We start from the raw sequence: 21,890 nt of genomic DNA, 5'->3' as shown, positions 1-21,890 counted from the left end.
CATGACGTCATACTCGTACTCAAACCAAGTGAAGTAAAAGAAAATACAACCTAAATGACATTGAATAGGAGTTCATTTGTAACAAAGATAAACTGAGTGCATGAACCAATCAAATTTAAAAAAAAAAAATCTATTATAAACCAATTAATAAGTATCTAGAATAAAAATGCTAGGTTATTTGAACCCAAATGATGTGTTCAGTCTGTTGGGTCATTTTATTGAGATATTTTTTTATTGTTTTTACTCAGGTACTGGGTAGTTTTTGTGTAACTCAGCTCCTGTCAATTTTACTGACATACTCCCTCACACATCCAACCAGAGCTGGGTCGGTGCAACACAATGTTGGGTAGTCTGTGCCAAACCGCATACATCTGTCAACAGTGATTTTGTGTTCTGTTCTTCTGAGGGAAAACTTCCAGAGGGGAATCTTACTGAATGAAATTCAATTGTTTTCAATTGTGTAATCAAATGATTACAGTTGAAACGTCTGTAGTCTCATAATATACTTTTTTCTTTAATAGATGTACTTTGCAGCAAATATCTGTTTGGGACGCTAGCCTTACAATCCCAGCATTCACCAGATCTACACTCCAGGGCTGAGACACAATGTGACATCCTTGGCATATGTAACAAAGTTGCCGAGCACATGCAGTGAATACAGGTCTCTCTATAGGTCTAGATTGTCATTTAATTAACTGGAACAGACACAAGGTCATTTCATAGTCACTGCGTAGTGATTATATAAAATGAATAACCTTCAACATCAGGTTCTTTGACCCAGCACTTTTTTTTAGAGTGATGTGTTACAATTTTGTTCACCATTGTACGATAAACAATTTCAGTGTTGAGCTGCCGCTTTATGTCCAATTTAAAATCGTAAAGCAAAACCAGTTGAGAAGCGTTGAACTAAAACACAAATTGGCATCTCACCTGGGGGAGATATCACAGCCCTGCTGCATGAAAGCTCCCAATGAGAACCAGAGACTGTTGAAGATGCCAAACTCGTTGCTCTGCTCCTGACTCTGCTGGTTCTGTTGGCCCTGACCCGGTTGGGCGGATGACGAGGAGGGCTGGTTAGGGTTCTGTTCAGCTCCGTCGTCATAGTCCTCTGCGTGCCACTCGTAGGGACTGAAGCGGCTGACCAGGAAAAGCACCACGCTCACGCCGATGTAGGCAAACACAATACACATCCAGATCTCATAGGCCAGAGGGTCCAGGAAAGAGAACACACCAGGCTTGGACTTGGTGGGCTTTTTGATCATGATGGAGATGCCGAGGCTCATGAAAGGCTTGGAGAAATCAATGACTTCCTCCCTGACAAGGGTTATGGTCAGTGGGGCCACAGCTACGTCAGCTTTCTGCAGAGGAATTTATGATGTTATTGCAATAAACACCAAGTATATATTGTTATATATTTTATTAAATTACACCTGAACCAGTAGAACCAGTAGAAGAAGTCAATCTAGGACAAAGTAAATGAAGAGCGGACCTGCTCTAATCTATCCTCCATCTACAGTAAATGCCTTTCCAGGAGGATTTTTTCTCTCTCATTTCGTGTTATTATGCTTGAGGTAAAAATATGAAGTCTTTTGGTTAATTGCTAAACCTTTTCTCATGAGGTCTGGTTTTCTCAGTACAATAATGATTAGATTTTCAATGGTGGAATGCTGATTAAAATGATTGAGATTTTATAACAGCAATTTTTTTTATCAGTAGCATAACTGGTAAAAAAGCTATTGTGTTCTTTGGCATTCCTAACACTCTGATATTCGCGTCTGGATTTATGTAGCGAGAAAATAAGATGTAGCACTTACACCATAGACAAGCTCTCCCACCATTCCATTCCACATCATGGTCTCAGCATCTCTGGCTCCATATTTCCCATCAGCCACTATTTTGAGTAGGTAGTGGTATCCCACATGTTTGGCTATCTCTGCTGCCAGTTCCACACAGTAACCTTCATATTTATCATTCCCTGTAAACTGCTCGTGGTTCTTCTTCAGCATGACATATGGTGATTCCTAGTCAGGACACACAAGTAGACAGACATATACAGTGAACAACAAATATTTACACTATTTCTGAGTAACTGACCTCATATTTCTTTAACCATTCAAAACTAAAAGAATATGTGAATAAGTATGTATCCTACTTTATTTTCAATGAAAATCGTTTTATTATACAAATTGATGTTTTAATATTTGACAATTGTTTTTTACTTTTGTAATATGTCTTATTTTTTTTACAGTATTTAAGACAGACAAGGCAAATAAGATAAAAAAAGAAGTCTACTAGGCACACAGCACCGGATGCGCTACACAGCTCCATTGATATTAGCAGCAATTTAGTTATAGTATAGTCTAACTACGGTGGCTGAGAGAGCTCAACACGCTGCAACTGAAGAAAACACATGCAAATAGAAAAACACCCACACATTAAGAAATCTTCATCAGTTTCACAACACATGTGTGCTCCAAATACTCACAACACAATCAAATACAGAAACACGCTGCAAATAGAATACAACACAACAGAAATGTTTCCAGGGGACCCCAATAAGTGACGAACCCGACTGGGACGTGCTTATTACTTGTGAGCATCCCTATGCCCTACTCCATTCGAAGGGCAAAGCCCATGAAGTGGGGACTTTAGAGTGAGCAGGGCACTTGTGTGCCATTATGTAGCCTTTTGGAACGCACTTGGTGAAGGGAGCAACGAAAGACAATGTAATTTCCTCATTATTTTCCCCTGGGATGTTCCCATGACAACGCAGCACGTGTCCATCAGCTGAATATTACCAGAAATATCTTATTATTGCTGTTAACATAACTGTTGCAAATAAATATATACATTTTATACAAAAAAAAGTTTTTTAAAAATGCGTTATTTATCTGTGTGTGTGTCTCAACTTTAAAATTTGCCTTGGACCCTGCATTACCTAACATTTCTTATGAAACTTATTTAAACATATCATGACAAAATTTGTACAATGTAACTGATGTATAGATTAATATCTTTCCCTGATGTTCTTTTTCTCTATCTTTCTTTTTTTTTCAGCTAACTGAAAACTGAAGCTCATTGTAACTCTTCTTTTTTCATTGTATTCTGATGACACTAAACATATTGTTAATACATTTTGTATATTGTATACAAAGTTATATGTCATAAACATGTCATCTCTGTATGTTTTGCACACACACAAAAGTTTAAAAATTAAAATAAAATAGTAGTATTATTTTAAATAATAGTACTTTAAATAATAAAGTAGACTTTGAGCTATAAGCACTTCCCAGCCGGGTTCGACACTTATTGGGGTCCCCTGGAAACATTTCCGTTGTGTTCTGTGCTATTTGCAGTGCGTTTCTGTATTTGGTTGTGTTGTGAGTATTTTGAGCACACATGTGTTGAAAAACTGATGAAGATTTCTTAATTTGCGGGTGTCTTTCTATTTGCATGTGTTTTCTTCAGTTGCAGCACGTTGAGCTCTCTGGGCCAACGTATCTAACTCAATAGACTGGCTGTAGGCATTATGGAAACCATATATTAAGACATTGAGAGCTGGGGTAAGAAATAGTTGACAAAGCAGATAAGAAATAGTGGTTTGTTACTTAGAACATGGTGAACTTAACAGGTTTATTTTCAGATGACTTTTCTTTAGCATCAGGGACATACCTGGCTATCAATTGTGTAGAAAGTGTAGGGTGATTCTATTTGTGGAAGATCTGTAATATGAGTTAGCAGTTCAATTGTGATATTTCAGAAAGATTGGACATCCTGAGGAGATTACAACAAACGCCACCTGAGGCCCTGCTGACAGCTCACTCAGTAACAGGACTTTTCTAAGGAGCTCACAAATAACATGAGAGCGTATAGAGGAGGGAAAGAAAAATAGAGTGAGGTGGCAAAGAATAGAAAAGAACCCCTTGCTGATCAGCATAGGATTGACACTGAAAGCAAACACAGACAAAGCATATAGAGATATATAGTTTTTTGCCAAACAGCTTTTCCAGAAACAAACCTCAAAATGTCATATCTGCAAATGTTTCAGTATAACAAAACATTTGAACCCAGCTGTGCTGCCATGCAGCTGAAACAGACCTGAACAGTGGCACCATATTAGCTGCTAATGTAGACCTCCGAGATGGCCTACGGTACATGTTGTCTTTCAAGAGAAACAGATCATTCTTTAGAGCACCCGTGGTGATGCCACTATTTCCAGCCTCTTTGATAAACAGTCTCTGTAGGACAAACAGCATAGCTCAGACTATTTCCTGCAATCCCTCCTACACCCTTGTGAGCGCTTAGCCCCTAACCCAAACGCTGATCCATTACTGTTTTCCCCTAACATCCTTCCATCAGGAGACCATTCCACTCACTCTGCCCTTTCTCTGGCTTGGTAAGAGACGGGTAGTCAACATATGAAAGGTTAATAAATGCCCTCTAAAGCCTAACTTGCGACAGAATCGCTAAAACGCAGGCTAAGCCCAAAGATCGCCTCAAAGAAGACGAGGATAAAGAAAAGGAAAATTAATCTTTTGTCCACTGCTGGCAAGTCAATCCACGGTTCCCCTTTAAGTATAAGATGAAAACACTGTGGCTGGAGGAGCAATAATGTCTCATTTACAGACAGAGCACAAAAGAGCCTTCATGCTTTTATCTGCACAGAACAGCATTACCGTTGTCATACTGAGGGATAAAAACATGGAGGTGATGCATCAGCCATTCTAAGAAATAAAAAAAAAGGAGAGAACAATCATGAGATGGTGGGCTCTGTCCGAATTCCTGTATCTTTGTTTGACCTTGGGGCGCCGTAATGTTGGAGAAGGTTAGGAAGATTCTAAGGGCCATGGACCACCCATCGACAGAGAAATTTGATGCACTGATTTCTATATAAGTACATTTTAAAATGCAATTTATTGCTGTAATGGCAAAACTGAATTTTTAGCAGCCATTACTCCAGTCTTTAGTGTCACATGATCCTTCAGAAATCATATGCTGATTGGGTGCTCAAGGAACATATATTTGATTTATGTAACATAAATGTCGTTACTGCCACTTTTGATCAGTTTAATGCATCCTTGCTGAATTAATGCACTGGCTTCTATGGGCTACAGCCCAGGGGCCTGCCTACACTGGGGAGGGGCCTACTGGCTGCACGAAAATAATACTTTTTTCATAATTATTTTTATATATAAAAATGTATGCTTTGTGAATGGAACCGGACTTTTTTCTAAACAAAAACAAAACAAAATGTCATGTCTACCAAGAGTGATGTTCACTAAAAATTTGATTGGAAGAAAAGTTATGCCAAATGAATTTATACATACTTGAGCACAAATTGAAATGTTTACATTGACTAATGGCCTCGTGACATTTGTATTCGGGGTAGTCCAGGGGCCTCTGGTTATCTGAAGGCACCCGTGCTGCTGAATAAAAGTATTAATTTGTTAAAAAAAAAAAATTACTGACCCTAACTATTTGAACAGTAGTATAACATTTAATGTGTTTTCAAACCAGCACAAATTTAAACCAGTAAATCACAAAAATTATTTGAAGACATACCATAATAGTGGTAACAATATATGTGCGGTTCTGAAGTCCGGAAGTCTCATTACTCCCTGGCATGTAGGCCGCCGTGCTCACAAATTTCTCATCCTCATTCCAGTAACCCACCTGAGAAAAGATCAAATCAGGGACAGGAACTTGAGCATCATCAGAAACCTTTCTGAGATTTCCCACAGGAGACACTACATCAAATACAGTGCTCATTTATTAGGCCAGAGTGGATTTCTGAAACAATAACCATACAGGGGTCTGTGAATGTTTCGTTTAAACTATAAGAGTAGAAATCCATCAGAGAAATGTGAAACAGTCTGTCACATCGAGAGGCTTCCTAATCCTTATCCTGAAATTTAAGTACTTACTTTTTTCGGTCCCGTCGGCCTGAGCTCCATCACACTGACAGTGTAGTTTGTCCTTCGTCCCTTCTCGTTAAACTGAATGTGTCCCGTTAAGCCTTCAATCCGAACCTGAGTAAAAAACACAGAGAAGATGACTTTCTTTTTCTTTCTTTCTTTCTTTCTTTCTTTCTTTCTTTCTTTCTTTCTTTCTTTCTTTCTTTCTTTCTTTCTTTCTTTCTTTCTTTCTTTCTTTCTTTCTTTCTTTCTTTCTTTCTTTCTTTCTTTCTTTCTTTCTTTCTTTCTTTCTTTCTTTCTTTCTTTCTCTCTCTCTCAAGTACTCCTCCCCAGAAGGGTGTACATCTCTCACAGCGCCTCTTCTGTGTGTACAGTACAGAATGTCTCCCAGGCCGAATGATGGAGTTAATTGACCGAGTTGAACATCAATCTCCCTAGCCTCCCAGCAGATGGACCAAATTGCCTCAGTCCAGCACACATCAGACTCTCAGCAGACACAGCCGTGGGCTGTGTGACAGAGCCTACCTCTGCAAGAAGAATGCTACACACTGAGTTTACTACATTGCTTAGACCTCCTCACACTTATAATTAAGTTAAGTGAACTCAAAAAACGAATGATATGGCTGGAAGAAAATTCCAATTTGTTCATGGCTTCTCAAACAGAGGGCATTTCTAAAAAAAGATTTCCAATAAGTCTCATTTGGTTTGTGCTAACAAATTCTGCTCAACCTCGTCAGCCAAATTCTATGCTCTGCGCTTAAATATTCATACGCTGCCCAAAGCGAAGAGACAAACATCTGCCTAAGGGTAACGCAACAAAGCCAGGTGTTCTTTCCCTCTCTTTGTAAATATAACTTGTCATGTGCTGTTAGGACCAGCATAAATGTTTATCGCCAACAGGCTTTATTATCTGCAGTGTCACATTTGATTGTGATGGTCTCGTTGGTGAATCAATGTGAACTTTATGAGACAAAATAAAGATGTAATTTGCTTATTGGGGTTTCATTTTGTGCACTCAGAATAGATTAGAACCAGTGTCAGTCTTGGAGATTGAACATTTATGTTTGTGAACAATGTGTTCATTCAAAAATATATCTGTGTGCAGTCCCAACAGGGCAAGATACCTGCTGAAGTGCTCTCTGAATATCGATGCCCTGGCCCCAAGGTGCTGGTGGGTTGGCCAGACACTCTCCAGCGTTTCCACGCCGAGATATATCTATCCTCTGCCTGCGGAGGTTCTGGAAGGCTGTGGACATGACTTTGACCCCATCATATGTGAGAGCTCCAGTGTACTGCATAAAGAAGTACATTTAATGTATTTAGTTTTATTTAATGTACATACACATTATATATTTAATATATACTGCATAATGCATATAAACCTAATTACATGTTTTTTTTTTGTTGTACTTCTTGTGTATCAGGTTTGAATTCACCCTTTACATGGTGAAATGTACCTTCAGTCCTCGCTTGGGAACTTTGGCATCCTTGTTTTCAAAGTCCAACCACTGCTGCACTGTTCTACTAATATTAGGGTTTGCGTAGTTCACCAGCTGGAAGCCTGTTACATTCGCCTCACCCTTCTTAAACTCTGTCAGGTCGATGTCCAGAAATCCCTACAAGAGAACAAAAAACATGTTAGCATGACATACTGTGATTTCAGTTATAGTAGAGCAGAAGGTTTCCATAGTCAATAAGAAGATAAGAATCCAATTTAAACCAAATGCCAATCATTAAAGGCAAGTAATTGACTCAATTGAAAAGGGAAACCAATCTGAGATAAAATATGATGACGAATCCCTTGCGATTGTTAAAAAAAATTCCAACGTAAGACCTCGACAAGAAATGCAGGTTGAATTCGCAGTAGAGGGAGTCATTTCCACAATAATGGTCAAGTGTAGCGAGAGAGCATGAGGCCGGGCCTGTGGAGTGCTGTCAAATGTTAAAATTATAATGGAAAGAATGGTTGGGTCAATCACTTAATGAAAAAGGCTAATCCCTCTCATCCACTGAGGCTGGTTATCCAAGAAAGCTCGGTTGTTATCCGATGTGGTGCTGGAAAATGCAGGAGCTGTGAATAGGAATTTGAAGTAAAAAAAAAAAAAACAGTGGCACACCATGAGAGTTTTCTGGAGGTTTGTCTTTAATCCCAATGGCTCTATTCAGTAATTCAAGGACTTTTCTCACAATCCTATCAGCTGAGGCAAGCTGCCCCAGAGCAGCCCACACACTCTCCATACCAGAGATCATACCGAACTGAATCTAACCTGAAGTATTACGAGGAATGTTTCATTTCATGAAGCTGACTATTTACTCCTATAAGCTCAAATATAAATGTACTAAAGATCAGTTTGTGTTCAGCTCAACAACAAAATACGTTGGTGTGTGTCTCACACACAGTTTTGAGTGTAATAGCCCTTGTCAGGCTGTAAGTGTGTTGATCTTTGATCTTTTATCCCTTAACACGCTTGGTCCCCCAGGAGCAGTAACATGTCCCTGTGTACCCTGGGAACATCTGCTCCCTAGGACATCGAACAAGACTTCTAACATGATCTCACGCTTGTGTCTTACCTCAAATACCCTCACACACACATAAACTGCTGTTCAGAATCAAAGACTGAATAGTATACTTGGCAGACCGTGCAATGTGTCAGACTATATTATATGCAGCAAATCTTTAGGACATTTGTTACATTTGACAGTGTCGACTGGGCAATCAAACATACACGTTCTGAGATCCTCACTGACGGGCAAAAATGAAATGGCACCGCAGGGAAGTCCCATATGCCAATGTTGGCCCATATTGGTTGCCCACTAATTTAAATATGCAGAAGGAGAGGCTGTCAACCTAAATATTATGGTGCCACACACCCCTAAAAAATTATCCCTTCGCTAGAAAATATATTAAGCAAAAATATAAAGGCAACTATAAACCAATGTTAAAAGGTCAGGTCAGTTTTTTATTTAGCAGAAATTAATACTTTTATTCAACATTAATATATCATATTTACCAAGGGCTTCTTAAAAATAATAATCCGCACAACTGATTTCAACATTAAATAATAAGAAGAAATGTTTCTTGATAAATGTTACACTGAAGACTGGAGTAATGGTTGCTGAAAAATCATCTTTGCCATCACAGGTATAAATTACATTTAAAAACATATATAAACTTATTTTAAATTGAAATAATATTTCACAGTATTATTGTTTTTACTGAAATTTTGAACCAAACTTTTTTTTATAAAAACATCGAAAAACCTTACTAATCCCCAAGCTTTTGAATGCTAGTGTATGTTTTCATTTATAAAGAAAGACGCATTTATACAAAAACAAAAAAAAAACCTGACCATTCCACAGGGACAACTCAAAGTATCCTGTAACATCAAATCAATTCTTGGAGTGAAGTGCTATCGCACGGCTGGCCTCAGGGCTGAAGCGTCACACAACCTCGTTTCACAGCCTCATCACTCTCTGCGGTGAGAGTGAACAAGGCAATCAGAGATACACAGGCTGCCTGCATCACTGCACATACCGTATGCCATGCTGTTACTGAGCGCACAACTGGGACGCATGTCATCACAAGCTCTCAAGTCTGAAACATGGCACGTTCTTCCCTCAATCAACATGACTACAGTCTTTGAAGGCAATCAAGAGCTCATTCACCAAACAAATTGATAATAAATTAAAGGAGAATACAAAGTCAAGCAGTTTGCAGAATGAAACTTTCACTGATTTCAAAAAAGCAAAACTCTCGACATTTCTGAAACTCTCATTTCAGAAAGATAAATGTTTCAAATTTCTTATTTTGACGGGTTATATATTTTTAATCATTCACTACTTTAACTTTATAACCACTAGCTCATAGGCCCAACTGTAGCCCAATACTCGCAACAACTATATTGAAGCAGTGTTGTTATTGTTAACTAAAATAATTCAAAATAATTTTTGGTAATTAATAAATAAGATTAAGAACATCAATGGAAATTAGAAATGTTCGACAACTAAATTAAATCAGTTTAAGTTGAAATTAAATTTTAAATGCAAGGAATATAGCAGGAATTAGTAGGCCTAATATTAATAGTGATGTTTGCCTTGAATTGAATCTGCCTGGTTAGACACACCACGCAAGGGACTCTATGAGTCTACAAACAATCGAGAGATGGAGGAGAAATGGGGCCAGGAGTCATTACTGATTACAACAGCAAGTTGCTTTCTGAAGGGCTGCCACTGCTCTCTCATGATTGGCCGCATCTTTCTGTTGGCATTCCTTCTCATGTCAACTATCTGCTCTCACAGCAACAGTGACATCCTGTTTCCTGGAACAGGGCACCACTGATGATATCCTTCAGTTGTATGTGACTATTATAATTCATTACAGGTTTTTGACAGATTTCGTTCATTTTTGCCAGTCTTGTTCTCTTGGCTCAGCGTAATTATTCTCAATTTCAGGCGTAGGCGGTCCTCCCACTCTAGAACTACAGAGAGGGCTTTTGCACATCTGATCCTACACAAACTCACTGTAAACCAAGTGAATGATCTAAGGAATGCAAGATTTTGGGTAAAGACACCTGTATTATCATTACATGTTCTCAAATCAGATCAGTCAAGCACAAGACTTGAAAACTGCAGCCAAAATGTGAGATATGGCGGATGTGTCTCCTATGAAAACCTGCACAGTCTCTGACAGTGTCACTGTGACACCATTAGGATATTTCCACAACACTGCAAAAAAAAAACTAAAGAGGAAGCTCTTCTTTTTCCTCTTTTGTTTAACTGATCATTAGAGTCATCTGTATGTAAATATGTCTAGGGGCATATTTCCCCAGGAGAATTTTTTGTAACACTTTACAATAACAGGGCATGAATAATCATGTCCTAATACCTGAATTAATAGTTACTTCAACACGAACTCGTGATTAGTTGTAATTAAATCAGAAGAGATGATCGGTTCATGAATCACGTCACGCACAGCCTTCGGGTTACCAGTCTGACTCGGCCATGACTGTTGACTAGTGTGCTTGCAATTTCCCCCCGTGGTCATATGACCACACATTAACAGTCAAATACTGTGAAAAATAATATTTTACCGTGGTGCTAAAGATGGAAAGGTCATGGAGGAAATGCTGGTACAGTACAGTGAACCTCCTAACTTTTTTATTATGAAAATATTGATCTTAAAAAATAACAGGAGCCACGCATGCACCCTCTAAAAAAAGACAGAGTAAAATATCAATCTTTTTAAGAATGAATATCTGGATTTTTAAAATGATGATTGATTTTAACTCGATATTTCCCCATTCTCTCCTCTCGGATGTACTTGTAGCAGGTGTTCTTATCTCTCGACTGAGTGAATGGAGTTGTATCTTTTTCCGCTTGGCGTCCCTGTAAATGTGGTGCAGCGAGTTGGTGATGTTACTATAGAAACTAGCCTTTACCCAAAAGTCTTGGACACAGAGGGGAAGCTTACACGGGCATCCACTCAGATACAAACGTCCATGTATGCGCGCGCACACACACACACACACACACACACACACACACACACAAACACAGTGTAAATAGAATTGAGCTCCCCGTCGTAGGACACTGGGAGTAATTTGCTCACTTCTTAAAATTTGGCCATTATGGAAATCGCAGGCAGTTGCACATCTTTCTTTATTGCTTTGCAACCTTTATCGTTTATCATTTACAATTACATCTAACAAAACGTCCAGACCAGTTTAATTTAAAATCCTCAGCAGTGTGCCATCCAGGAGCACACAACAGCATATTAATGCTGCGATTATCATCATTTCTGTTTAAATCAATTTAGCCCTCCGTTCTCATACGTTGAGCGCACATACAGACAAAGACTGCAGAAATCACTTGTAGTTTTTCATATTCACAGAGCAGTTCTCCAGGCAACGTTTATATAACATCTCATTTGTTAGTCATAGTGAGCATCTTCTTACGATTGGTCAGTAGTGAAAATATGCAAATCACTTGTAATATCAAGAGTCCAGTGGCATTTGAAAGCCTAATGCTGAGGTTTAGTCATGAGATCTCTCATAGTGCTGAAATGAGTGCTGTGTTATTTAAATTATTTTTTTTGCTTACCAGGTTTGCTAGGATGTAGTGATAACTCTTCACGTTCTTCCCCAGCTCGATGATCTGAAATGGACCAACAAATAAGATGAAAAGTTACAGCGGTCAGTATTCATTTTGGAGAACACAGCACTATATAAAGCCTTATTTATGACAGTAAACCCACAAATATTAATAAATCACACGGTAATATAATATTTGCTGTCACATAACTGCAAAAAATGTATTGTATTTTTAGTTTTTCACTGCATTCATCAATTGAATCAGTAGTCAATTGAATCAGTAATAATGCATTAAGATATTAAGATAGTATAAACACTGACATTGTGCTTTTCTATAAAGCTGCTTTGAAACATTATCTATTGTGAAAAGCGCTATATAAATAAATTTTACTTTACTATAATTATTATAATATTTATTATTACTATTTGAACCAAGTCAATAATAATAATAATATTTGGTGTTCCTTTACCCTAAACAGCATACACCAAAGTTATGGTTAATAAATAATAATGATTATTATCTATAACAACAACAACAACAACAATAATAATAATTATTATATTTATTTATTTTTACTTCAAAGAGTACACACCAAAGTTATAGTTTCGATTCATAGCAAACACATGAATTGATAAAATGTGTAATGTGAGTCACTTTGAAAAATGCATAAACATTTAAATAATAACAACAATAACAACAGCACATTCCATCTCCATGATATGACTACAATCCTGAGCTTTCATCTTTACACTGAGTTCAGTGTATTTCAGAATCAAGATGGCTATGATTTCTAAGTAACAAAGAGGAGAGGAATGAAGATTTGTGATGTTCGTTTCTGTGTGTGTGTGGCTATAGAGATAACAAAGCTTCTGCAGGCATGAAGTACAACAGTGGTGAAAAACAATGAGTCATACTCTGACGGGGGAGGAACACATTAGCAGCGCTCTCAGTTCTGTTTGGTACACTGACCGAGGGTCGCAGCTTTAACCTGTGTGGATGTACATGAGTGCGTAGTGTGCAGTGTCAAGGGGTATCAAAGACTCTGACACCATCGAACTGTTAAGTTGTTCTATGGCTATAATTAAAGAAAATCCTCTGCATATACTCGGGATGTACGGGACTAATGGGGTACTCAGAAATAACAATGAGCGATCGTAAAGAACAATTCTGTGACCAAATTGTATGTATGTGAGTAGATGTTTGCTCTTACACACTTTTCTGTAAAATGAAGTTGTGAAAGCTGACTTTAGCTAGTGGCCATGACAGACAGTAGTATTAGTTATTAATGGTGACCCCAGTAAGATTTCATCCGGCAGGCCAGCCCAGGGCGGAGAACACACGTCTTCTTGTGTATTTCAGTGCTGTGATCAAAATTAAAGGGAGAGTTCTTCGTAAAATGTAAAACTCACCATCACATTGTTCCAAACATGTATGACTTTTCTTCTGTGAAACATAAAAGAAGATTTTGAGAAATGTCTCAGTGGTTTTTGTCCATGCAATTGAAGTCAAAAGTAACCAAATCTTAAAAATCTTCTTTTATGTCCTGCAGAAGAAAAAGTAATCTATCTATCTATCTATCTATCTATCTATCTATCTATCTATCTATCTATCTATCTATCTATCTATCTATCTATCTATCTATCTATCTATCTATCTATCTATCTATCTATCTATCTATCTATCTATCTATCTATCTATCTATCTATCTATCTATCTATCTATCTATCTATCTATCTATCTATCTATCTATCTATCTATCTATCTATCTATCTACACTGTTAGACCTTACCGGGTTTTTTTACAGTAAAATACTGGCAACACTGTTGCCAGTAATTTACTGTAATCTACAGTATGTTACTGTAAAAATGCACTAAAACTCAAGTTAACTAATTTCACTTGCAGAAGCCGATTGTCTTAAATTAACCAACTGTCATTTAAACGTATTAACTAAAATTTATTATGCATTAATAAAGTGAGCAAAGTATTACTGTGAACTTATTTCATTTGAAACCACAAAAAAATTTTGGTAAATAAAAAGATTTCCACTGGATCAGCAACTACACAGTCACTGTCTGTTAAATAAAGCAACATGCAGCATATCATCAATGTTTGTAGATCTTCTCCTGGACTGAAGCACAGGCTCTACTCTTCTGCACAATGGTGACCCAAAAAACAAGATTTTACAGTAAAATACTGGCAACAGTGTTGCCAGTATAAACCTGTTTTATAACTTACAGTTTATTACTGTTAAAATACATTTTGTGGGTGTGTCTTTTTATCTTACACTGTTAACCCTTTCAACCCCACAGGGAAATCCACACTACAAAGAGTAAAAGTAACACTGACGCAGTGTTGCAGTGAGATAATTAAGGGAATATGTAAGTGAATGTTGAGCATTAGTGATGAACACCTGCTGTTAGAACAGACAATAGAGAAACACAAGAACTACAACTGACTTATAGCCATTACACATTATTACACTTATTATTAACCAGTATGACTTTATTTCTGTCATACATCTACAGAAGTTGTTGAGATGTTTAATGGAAAATGTTTGGTTTGAAGTTACCATTATAGAGATCAGTGTTTGCTTTAGTTGGGATGCTGATGCTAAAACATTAGTGTTTCTTTTGCTGCTTGAGCTGTGTTTTTGCAAGTCACACTTGTGCACACACACAGTTTATGAATGAATGCGGTTATGTTCATTATGGTGATAAAGTCATCATATTGCCTGTTCATTCACAAAGGAATTAATTCCTACTCATTCAGTTTTATCTTCAATCAAAAGTGTTACATTACCACTGTGAAACCACAGCAATAAATTACAATACTTATTTAACACATCATGCATAAACCAAAAAATAACAAAGCTATGCTGTCTTTTAGAAACACAGAGATATCACAATTTAGCACATGAATCTCAACAATGGTGGCAATATTTTTTTATTATTCATGCAGCAGTGAATGCTGGGAGTTTTATACTATCCTGGAACCCAGCATGCATTGCGACATGAAACTTTTGATTGTCACCATTGTTGAGATTCATATACTGATTGTTGATGTCTGTGTGTGTCTGAGACAACCAGGAGTTAAACATGTTTTAATGCACTATATGATTACAATATTGTTCAGAAGACCTGATTACAGAAATGTTGATTTCATGTTGTAGATTCACAATTAAATATAGTAAATATGAAATACCCATAAATTCAAAGAATATACACAGGAAAGGTCTGAATATCAGACAAGTCCAAGATGATTGTTAAACAATCACAAAAGCCAAAAAATAACTATTCATCTTCCTCTTGACTTTTTCTTGTCATATCAATTGTGCTTTATAAACTCACTGATACAGCAGCCAGAGGGAGATGAATGGTAAGCAGTCAAGAGACAAGAGACCAACTAAAGCAAATACTAATCTCCATCATGGTGACAACAAACTTTGTTATTAACTAAATCTCTGTTAATTCTCAACAAGAACTTTTGTACATGTATGAAAGAAATAATGTTAAACTGGTTTGTAAACTGGTTTCACACTCAGTGTTGCTGGAAGTCAGTTGTAGTTTCTGTGTTTTTCTTTTTTCTGTTCTTGTCCTTCTTTTCATTCAAGTGGACTATATTAGTGAACTAATGTAGGCAATAGTGATTGAGGGTATAGGGTGTGATTGTGAAAACAGCCTCTGAGTGTCGATTTTGAGCTGTTAATTCACAGTATATTCCTGTAGGCTATTTTTATTTTCTACGGTATATTACTGTTTTAATGGAAAATGGTATAATATTGTCAGAATTTGGCCTTTTTTTACAGCAAGGGTTAACAGTGTATCTATCTATCTATCTATCTATCTATCTATCTATCTATCTATCTATCTATCTATCTATCTATCTATCTATCTATCTATCTATCTATCTATCTATCTATCTATCTATCTATCTATCTATCTATCTATCTATCTCATAATAATGTATGATTTGCAAAAATGAAAACTGCTGCTTCTGTGTAGATGAGAGAATCAAAGTGTATGTGCGTTGTGCACACGCTACATTGATTATGGTCAAGCATGCGCCCTTAAAATAGCATATGAATAACATGCGCAACGCGCCACTGACTTTAAACAATTTTTTCCTGGTTAGTGGCGCAATTGTTTTCTAAACCTGCAAAATAGCATGAAGGAACGTTTGCGCCGGAACACGCCTCCCTCTTTGCGCTGAACCGCCCTGGGGAGCGCAAGTGTATTTCCTAACTTACCGACGTGCATCTGTGGAGGGAAAAGTTCACTTTGCGCGAGTGCAAAATAGGAATGATACATGTGTCGGGTGTACAAAGTCAATTGCGCTGGGTGCAAGATAGGGCCCCATGTCTGTAAGGATCTGGTTCATTAGCAAAAATTCTGCAAAATTTTGTGGGCAAAAAAGGTTCACTGTGTATCGCTCACACAGAAGTCACTTTAAAACCAAGCAGTCATAACACGGCACATTTGCGTGACCAACTTGAACATGAGCAAAATCTGTGTGTGGAACTTTTTCACCATTATGTAAAACTCCCAATAGCATGCATTCCTATTGAAACTACTGGATTTTGCTTGCAAAACTTTGCTGAGGAATTGTAAATGCGACCTTAAGCTTGAAGCAATCTATATGATAACATGCTCCAAAAAGTTGATAAAAAACCTGTAGCAGAGGGAAATACTGGAAAGTGGGCCAAAATAATGATGATTTCATCTCTTACTAAAGGGGTAAACTGTGTTTGCCAACTGGGGTCTTAAAAATAGGAAATATTTATATCTAAAAAGCTCCACACAATATATTGCATGCTAAGAGAGTGATGAAAAACATGTACAGAGAGTTTTTCTTCAGTTAAACCGTCTGGCCCCCGGTGTTAGTGAAAGAATCAAAGTGGGGGAAAATTACACCAATGTTGTTTTACGGTATGATTGGTGGATGCGTGGTGATGGATGATTGCTTTCAGAGAGGAAAAAATTTGTCTAGACATGCTGTGGAAATTGCCACCAAATGATGCAACAGCCTTAACTGTGGCCACTGTGCTATCAATAACAGAACATGGCCTGTCGAGGGTCTTCTGTTTGAGTCATGAAATAGAGAAAAGAAGAAAAAGGGAAGAAAAGACACGCTCTCATTAATTACAGTAACAGGGCGCTTCCTCCTCCTCCAGGCAGTGGGGAGAGCTGATAGAGAAAGTGACGTGTCACTATGGCTCCACTGCCAACCCCAAATGTCAGCCCAGTGTTATTTATCTGCTCCGTCCTTGGCGCTCTATGAGAGAGAGAGCATCTTGGGGCCTGTTGCACAGGCCACTCCATCTGATAAGAGTACTCAAGCTCAGAATTGCATTTTCAGTTGAGTCATCTGAGCCTGCAAATGATTACTGTTATATATTCATAATGGCACGGTTATTAGCAGCATTACAGATGACTAACTGTTTGACTTGGTTAAAAGACATATTGTAGTCTTAGTACATTTAAAGCAAAGAACATGCTCCATTTGCATCGAAAATTTGAATCCCAAGTTCATTTGGAGGATCTGACAACATGTATGACCGTAATAAGACTGGCGAGAGCCAATTACCTTCTTCAGGATGGAGGTGAGTCTCTCCAGCTCACAGTCGAGGATGATCTGGCCCTCCTTTCTTTTGTCCAGGTCCTGGAACACTTTGAGGAAGGATGCTTCTGTCATTGTCTCCACGTTCACAGAGGTCACTAGCCAGTTATGCTCTGCTGCTGTGTCCAGAACTTTCTGCAGAACTGCCAATCCTTGAATAAAAATGGGAAATATTAGGTTAGCAGAACTCAAAAAAGTTGAGTTACATCAAATTAATTTACTAGAACTTTAGATTGCTTTGAATTTCACAAGCAATCTAACTGCACTTAAACTAACAGTTTTGGAGGAAGATGGGACACTTAATGTGACAAGTTGTGTGAAATGTACTGTGTAAATAATGACATGTGATAGTATACCTAAGCTTATTCATTAAAAAGTCATTCTAAAGCAGCTCAAGAGCTGTATAGTATCGGCACTCTGTTATCTCCAGCAACTAATCATCTAACCATCTGAATGCCACTTTATTAGCTATAATTTCAGAAAAAACCTGCCAGGAAGATACAGACCAGTGGAGAGTGAAAGCCACACTGTTCACAGACAGGAAATTGGGTTCGATTAGTGAAGACATTGATCTTGGCAAATGATTGCATGTGCATGTGGGAAACCCCCATAGGACCAATCAGCTTTCTCCCCAGACACCAACAAAAATCTCTCTAGATCAAAAACAATGTGCTTAGTAGCCATTAGAGCCAACATCATCAACTTTTTGGATCAGCCTTCAAACCAAGAACATGGTTATGATGCCTTAAAATGTTGCCTGTGGAAGCAGCTCACTAGGTTTTGGAACAGAGTGATACATACTGTAACACGAGCCGCATCTCTCGCATAAGAACTGAGCAGTTCTAAAGGATCAAATGATCCCATGACGTGATGACAGTTGAAAGCACAATCATACATGATTGCTCTTATTATGCTGTTGCTGAGAGCAGCTTATGCTCCTTGTTTTCTCAGTGCTTCAGCACCATGGCCAGCTCCTCCAAACTCATCAAAACCTCTCCAAACACTCAACTGCACACTTTCACAGCCATCTATGCTTTTTGCTGTGCGAGTATTTCACACAACAAGCCCAAGTTCATCCAGTAATCCAGTATCCAGTTTTTTTAAATCCTTCTCAAAAACTGACATGAAAGTCTATGGCTGCCTGTAAATTGTGTCAAGCTTAACAAAGAGACATAAATATAGTGACTCCCCTGTGAGCATTTATATGGGAAATTGTTTATGAAATGTTTAATGGACTTTGGGTGCTGTTCAAAACATAAAACAGATTTAAGTAAAAAAAAACAAATAAAGAAAAAGCATGTACTTGAATTGTATAGCCTTTGTTTAATGCAACACCACCCAGCTGTTGTATGAGCTGCAATTAAAAGGAGAGCAACAAGGATGCACACATTATCATTTATGGAACCAATGGATCCCGCAGCAGCGATAACAGGAATAAATATTTCATTTATGGGGTGAGATGGACCATGAAATAAATTACAGGAAACTGTGACTCTTCCAGAAGAATCATTCTGTGCACTAGACTACAATAGGGACCAAACACTTTTAAAGTTACGATTTAAAGTTAAAGGATTAGTCATCGCTTGTTTACCATCACACCATTTTACCTCAACAATATGACTTAATTTTAATTGTGGGACACTAAAAGGATACATTTTGGTCAATTACTGTGATGAAAAATAAATAAATAAATAAATAAATAAATAATATGTATATACAATATATATAATTATTAACTGTGATTAAAGGGTTAGTTCACCCAAAAATGAAAATTCTGTCAGTAATTACTCACCCTCATGTTGTTCCAACCCCGCAAGACTTTCGTTCATCTTCGGAACACAAATTAAGATATTTTTGATGAAATCTGAGAGCTGGATCACTCCTCCAGCAGGCTTATGGACACCTTAACTTGCTGGCCCAGAAAATGTATTAAATACATTGTTAATATAGTCCAAGTGACTCCAATGGCTCAATCTTAAGTTTATAAAGCGACGAGAATACTTTTTGTGCGCAAAAACAAACAAAAATAACGACTTTATTCCACTTTTCATTTCCTTCTCTCTGGACCTCGAGTCTTTTCACGTAGTGTTTTTGCGTAGCGCGTCTGTGTTTCACGTCACCACGTAGGCTCACTATTGGGCGACGCTGGTCATGTGTGATACGTGGTGACGTGAAACACAGACGCGCTACGCTATTACACTACGTAAAAAAACTTGAGGTCCAGAGAGAAGGAAATGAAAAGTGGAATAAAGTCGTTATTTTTGTTTGTTTTTGCGCACAAAAAGTATTCTCGTCGCTTTATAAACTTAAGATTGAGGCACTGGAGTCACTTGGACTATATTAACAATGTCTTTAATACATTTTCTGGGCCAGCAAGTGTCCATAAGCCTGCTGGAGGAGTGATCCAGCACTCAGATTTCATCAAAAATATCTTAATTTGTGTTCCGAAGATGAACGAAAGTCTTACGGGGTTGGAACAACATGAGGGTGAGTAATTACTGACAGAATTTTCATTTTTGGGTGAACTAACCCTTTAAATTAAATTAAATTCGGTCACTTTTTTCATGCAATTACAATGAACAAGGACTGTAGATTTCAAGCTTAAAAGAAAGCAAACACACCATAAAAGTATCATAAAAGGAGCCTATATGAGTCCTTTTCACTAAGAACTTGACATCCTTCATAACTAGGAAGTGTTATCCAGTTTGTGAATTCATTATTTTGAGTATAAATCAGTTGATCTTGTTAACAAAACTGGTATAAAAGATTCACGAGTTCGCCTGCCCATTCAGTCTTAATTGCTGTCCTCGAAGGAGGCTCGGACCAGAGGCTCGGCTCAAGCTCCGAGCTAGACTCTCCTCTAACAGCACTGCGCAGAGGAAGAATAAGAGAAATAGAGAAGGGATGGTGCAGTGACCGCTGATGATTGACAGGACTGAATGTTTAGGCTCCTCCCAAACCTACGTTTGGAACTTCATTTCATTCATGAATCAAACTGTTTCAGTTCTTGAGTTCACAATCATAATGATTCAGTAGCAGTGATTAACAGGCACCACAGGGGAAGATTATCAGTGAACAATGATTTAAATTTCAGTCTGTTTCTCACACAAAGCTATCATGTGACTTCAGCAGATTTGATGTCCCCTCGAATGGGGACTAAATGCATAGAAAAAGCAACAAGTGCAATTCTTCAGAATATTACAGGAAAAACTGATTTGAGTAAACTAGACAACAGCAAATCATATTTACAGTGAAGTTTGAAAAACAAGTCAATAATAGTTGGATTCCCAAGCAAAGAAAGCACATATTGACGGCAGGCGTGAGAAATATTGACTCCCTCCTCTGCTTCGGCCCGCCTCTGTTTTGAGCACTTGCCCTTTGACCCCTCTGCATCTGAGTGCAGATCTGCATCTCAGTGCTTCTTCCTGTTTGACTCAGTGTGAGTACAGCTGGACCACTTTAAGACTGCAGGGTGATTTGACATTAAGGAGCTCACACTCCCAGCAGGCTGAACAAATGGCTCACGATGCACACAGAGAACAGGGCCAGCGGGGAAGACGTCTCTCCTTAGCCTCACTCTCACTCATCTGGGGTGGTGTGACGCCAATGGAGTACTATGCCAACATGCAAAACAGCACACGGCAGCGGGTCGGTTTTATACGCATAGGAAGCTTACAGCGGTTCACATACGGGCTACATACACTCTCACACGTATGTCCTTAAAAGGCTTAAAATAACCCCGTAGACAGTGCAGCGCTGTCTCTAGGCAACAAGAGGCTGGTGATATGGATTCCTGCAGTTTGGTTCCTCTCAGTCACAGAGTTAATGATCCCACAATCTTAACCCAGAGCCCTCAGCACTTCAACAAGATAAAACCATCACTGAGACACCTGTGGTGTGCATATAGGCAGGCATCAAACCTATTGTGTGCGTACAGCGATGACAGAACTCACAGCGACAAAGCAAAAAGGTGAGATGGAAAGAAGAAGGCTGGCGGTGAGAGCATTATGGGTAACTACATTTCTTAAAAAAGACTAATATGCAGATCACGCCATTCTCCCATCATGGTCGGCTGAGCTGAATGTCTGTGACAGATGGTGACACATTATAGGGACACTGCAGTCGATTGGCTAGGGGGGGACGGGGGGAAAGCACACCTGGTGCTGACAGGTGTGTCAGATTTTACCTGTTCGTGGAGCAGCACCGGATGCCCATGACTTTTATAGAGCAGATCTGGGAATTTCAGGTATTTATTTTGAAGTGAGAAGA

At 38.3% G+C, this 21,890-nt stretch overlaps 1 protein-coding gene across 1 annotated transcript in view; it reads right to left on the bottom strand.

The window, feature by feature from the left end:
* Positions 1-21,890, bottom strand: part of gria1a (glutamate receptor, ionotropic, AMPA 1a) — a gene marked incomplete at its 5' end in the record, with an annotated part of 68,693 nt that overhangs the window by 27,347 nt on the left and 19,456 nt on the right. The window contains 8 exons of the mRNA XM_081382145.1: positions 931-1,358; positions 1,815-2,021; positions 5,563-5,673; positions 5,925-6,029; positions 7,040-7,207; positions 7,373-7,531; positions 12,015-12,068; positions 17,589-17,773. Of these exons, the coding sequence (XP_081238271.1) occupies positions 931-1,358; positions 1,815-2,021; positions 5,563-5,673; positions 5,925-6,029; positions 7,040-7,207; positions 7,373-7,531; positions 12,015-12,068; positions 17,589-17,773 (1,417 nt within the window). The remainder of the gene's footprint in view (positions 1-930; positions 1,359-1,814; positions 2,022-5,562; positions 5,674-5,924; positions 6,030-7,039; positions 7,208-7,372; positions 7,532-12,014; positions 12,069-17,588; positions 17,774-21,890) is intronic.

This window comes from Scardinius erythrophthalmus (assembly GCF_964197995.2).
Source record: "Scardinius erythrophthalmus genome assembly, chromosome: 13".
Lineage (NCBI taxonomy): Eukaryota > Metazoa > Chordata > Actinopteri > Cypriniformes > Leuciscidae > Scardinius > Scardinius erythrophthalmus.
This window is presented reverse-complemented; position numbering and strand designations above follow the sequence as displayed.